General features: G+C 32.5%; 1 protein-coding gene across 1 annotated transcript; it reads right to left on the bottom strand.

Moving 5' to 3' along the window:
- Nucleotides 1–1,785, bottom strand: LOC123908449 (F-box/kelch-repeat protein At3g06240-like). The gene has a single exon (XM_045959091.1). It carries the CDS (start codon nucleotides 1,644–1,646, stop codon nucleotides 429–431), a length of 1,218 nt encoding a protein of 405 aa, XP_045815047.1. The 5' UTR covers nucleotides 1,647–1,785; the 3' UTR covers nucleotides 1–428.
- Nucleotides 1,786–2,130: the final 345 nt, after the last annotated feature.

Here is a 2,130-nt window from a genome sequence, read left to right as displayed (position 1 = left end):
GGATAATATCTATGTTTGTATAATTACAGCTCTGAAATCTCATCAGCATGATTCCTAAGCCAAAGGACATACAAGACAAAATTACAGTGTAAACTCAAACATAGAGCATAGATATTACAAGTAGAATAAAATGAAATTCAAACAAATATAGGCTTCTCATATTATCCAAATATAATCTATTTCTATATAAAATTCGAGCAGATAAGAAAAAGCCAAAAAATTATTCCAATATTTGAAATAAAAAGCACATCCGTTTTCCAACAGAAGAGAATAGACTTTTCAATATCCTCATAAAATTGATACAGCAGCAATATCCTCATAATCACTATTATGATATGGGTGATTGAAAACCCCCCTTTTTATTATACAAGATGAAATTATCCTAATAAACCCAATCAACAACCTCTTAGGTGACAAGCGAAAACCAACTAATGATTTATTCCTCCAATCGAAAGAAGGTTTTCCTTATAAATTATTACTTCAGAATAATAATGCGCTCCTTTGACACCACCAAGTTCCTCAATCATTTGGGTAGTTAAATCAAAGTGGACTAGTCCTCCATCTTTTTTTGTGAAGAATATGTGACCATTCTTCCCAGCACCAACAGGATACTGAATGTAAGGCAAAGGTCCAACAACAAAGAGTTTAGTCCATGATTCCTTCACACCAAGTTCGGCCAAAACTGATATGTGAAAAGTAGATGTATGTATATACCATGAGATCGAAGCAATTGACCCATTTAACATCATCAAATTTCGCTGAACGAAATTACATTTTTCATTGGCATCTATGTCTAAGGGTATGAGTGTTGCAAAAGACACCTCATTGGTCAAGTCAAAGGACACTAAGATATGTTCACATTCATCATCGTTCTTTGTACAACTAGAGTACCAATGACATATTCCGTCCATAAACAATCCATTCTCCGTAGAGACTTCCCAATCTCTAGGAATATCGACATCAATTTTCCTCCAAGAGTTACATCGAAGGCTATAAATCTCCCATAAGTGTTCATAGCATGTTTGGCTCGACGACAACAGATCATCCCAATCCTCACCTTGAGTATTTAAAAAATAACATACATGCCTAATAATCTTATAGTCATCACTTACATGGTCATAACCAAATCCATAGAGAAGCGGAGAAGGGTCCCAAGGAGGTGGTATAGATTCAGCAGAGCTTGGAGGAATGACTTTGAATTCATGGGTAGTTGGATTCCACAATACAACTTTGTGATGTTGGAAAAGACAAAGAATTCCAGTAATACTACCACAACACAAAATATTAAAGAAAGGATCCTCCTCTTGAAATGGATTTGGAAACTCTAATTTGAGTCTATTCTCATATTTCTCACCAAAAAGTGAATGCATAGAGGAATAAACTTGACTATTATTATGATCATGATACATAACCTGATTTAGGAGGAGTGATGTATCATTGTAGTAAGAGTGAGGAATAGATATTAAATTATTGCGGAACTTGCTCAAGAAATTAGGGTTTTGAAATAAGAGAGACCATGTTTTGCTTACACATCCAAATCGCTTCAAAGATTTCAAAGGAAGTTTATACAGAACAGCAGAGAATGCAAGATCTTCAGGTATGTGGTTACTTACTTTTGCAATTGTCAAAGATTTCGCCATCTCCATTGACAGAACGAGGAACGAGCATAGTAATCTTTGAATGTGACGGAAACTGGTTTCCTACCATTGTTTTTAAACTATTTCAGATTGAGATGGTTTGGTCTTCAAAAGACAAATATCTTTTTCTACCAAAAATAGAAAGAAAAAAAAAAACTTAATTGAGAAGTAACTTATTTTTTTCTTTTCAAAAAGAGAGACGTATTTATTGAATATTTGGATTTTGGATTAAATATGAAAATTAACTCTAGTTTTGATTTTATTCCCCGTAAAAAAAATGATTTTTTTCTTTTCAAAGAGATGTATTTGTTGAATATTTGGATTTTGGATTAAATATGAAAATTAACTCTAGTTTCGATTTTAGTCCCTGTAAAAAAAAATGATTTTTTTCTTTTCAAAGAGATGTATTTGTTGAATATTTGGATTTTGGATTAAATATGAAAATTAATTCTAGTTTTGATTTTAGTCCCCGTAAAAAAAAATTGATTTTAGG

The sequence above is a fragment of the Trifolium pratense genome, linkage group LG2, assembly GCF_020283565.1.
Source record: "Trifolium pratense cultivar HEN17-A07 linkage group LG2, ARS_RC_1.1, whole genome shotgun sequence".
Classification (NCBI taxonomy): domain Eukaryota; kingdom Viridiplantae; phylum Streptophyta; class Magnoliopsida; order Fabales; family Fabaceae; genus Trifolium; species Trifolium pratense.
Note: the sequence above shows the minus strand (reverse complement) of the source record. Positions and strands in the feature narration are given on the sequence as shown.

Bases quoted from the DNA above. Each gene is read 5' to 3' on its own strand.
- LOC123908449 (XM_045959091.1), bottom strand. From the start codon at position 1,646: ATGGAGATGGCGAAATCTTTGACAATTGCAAAAGTAAGTAACCACATA.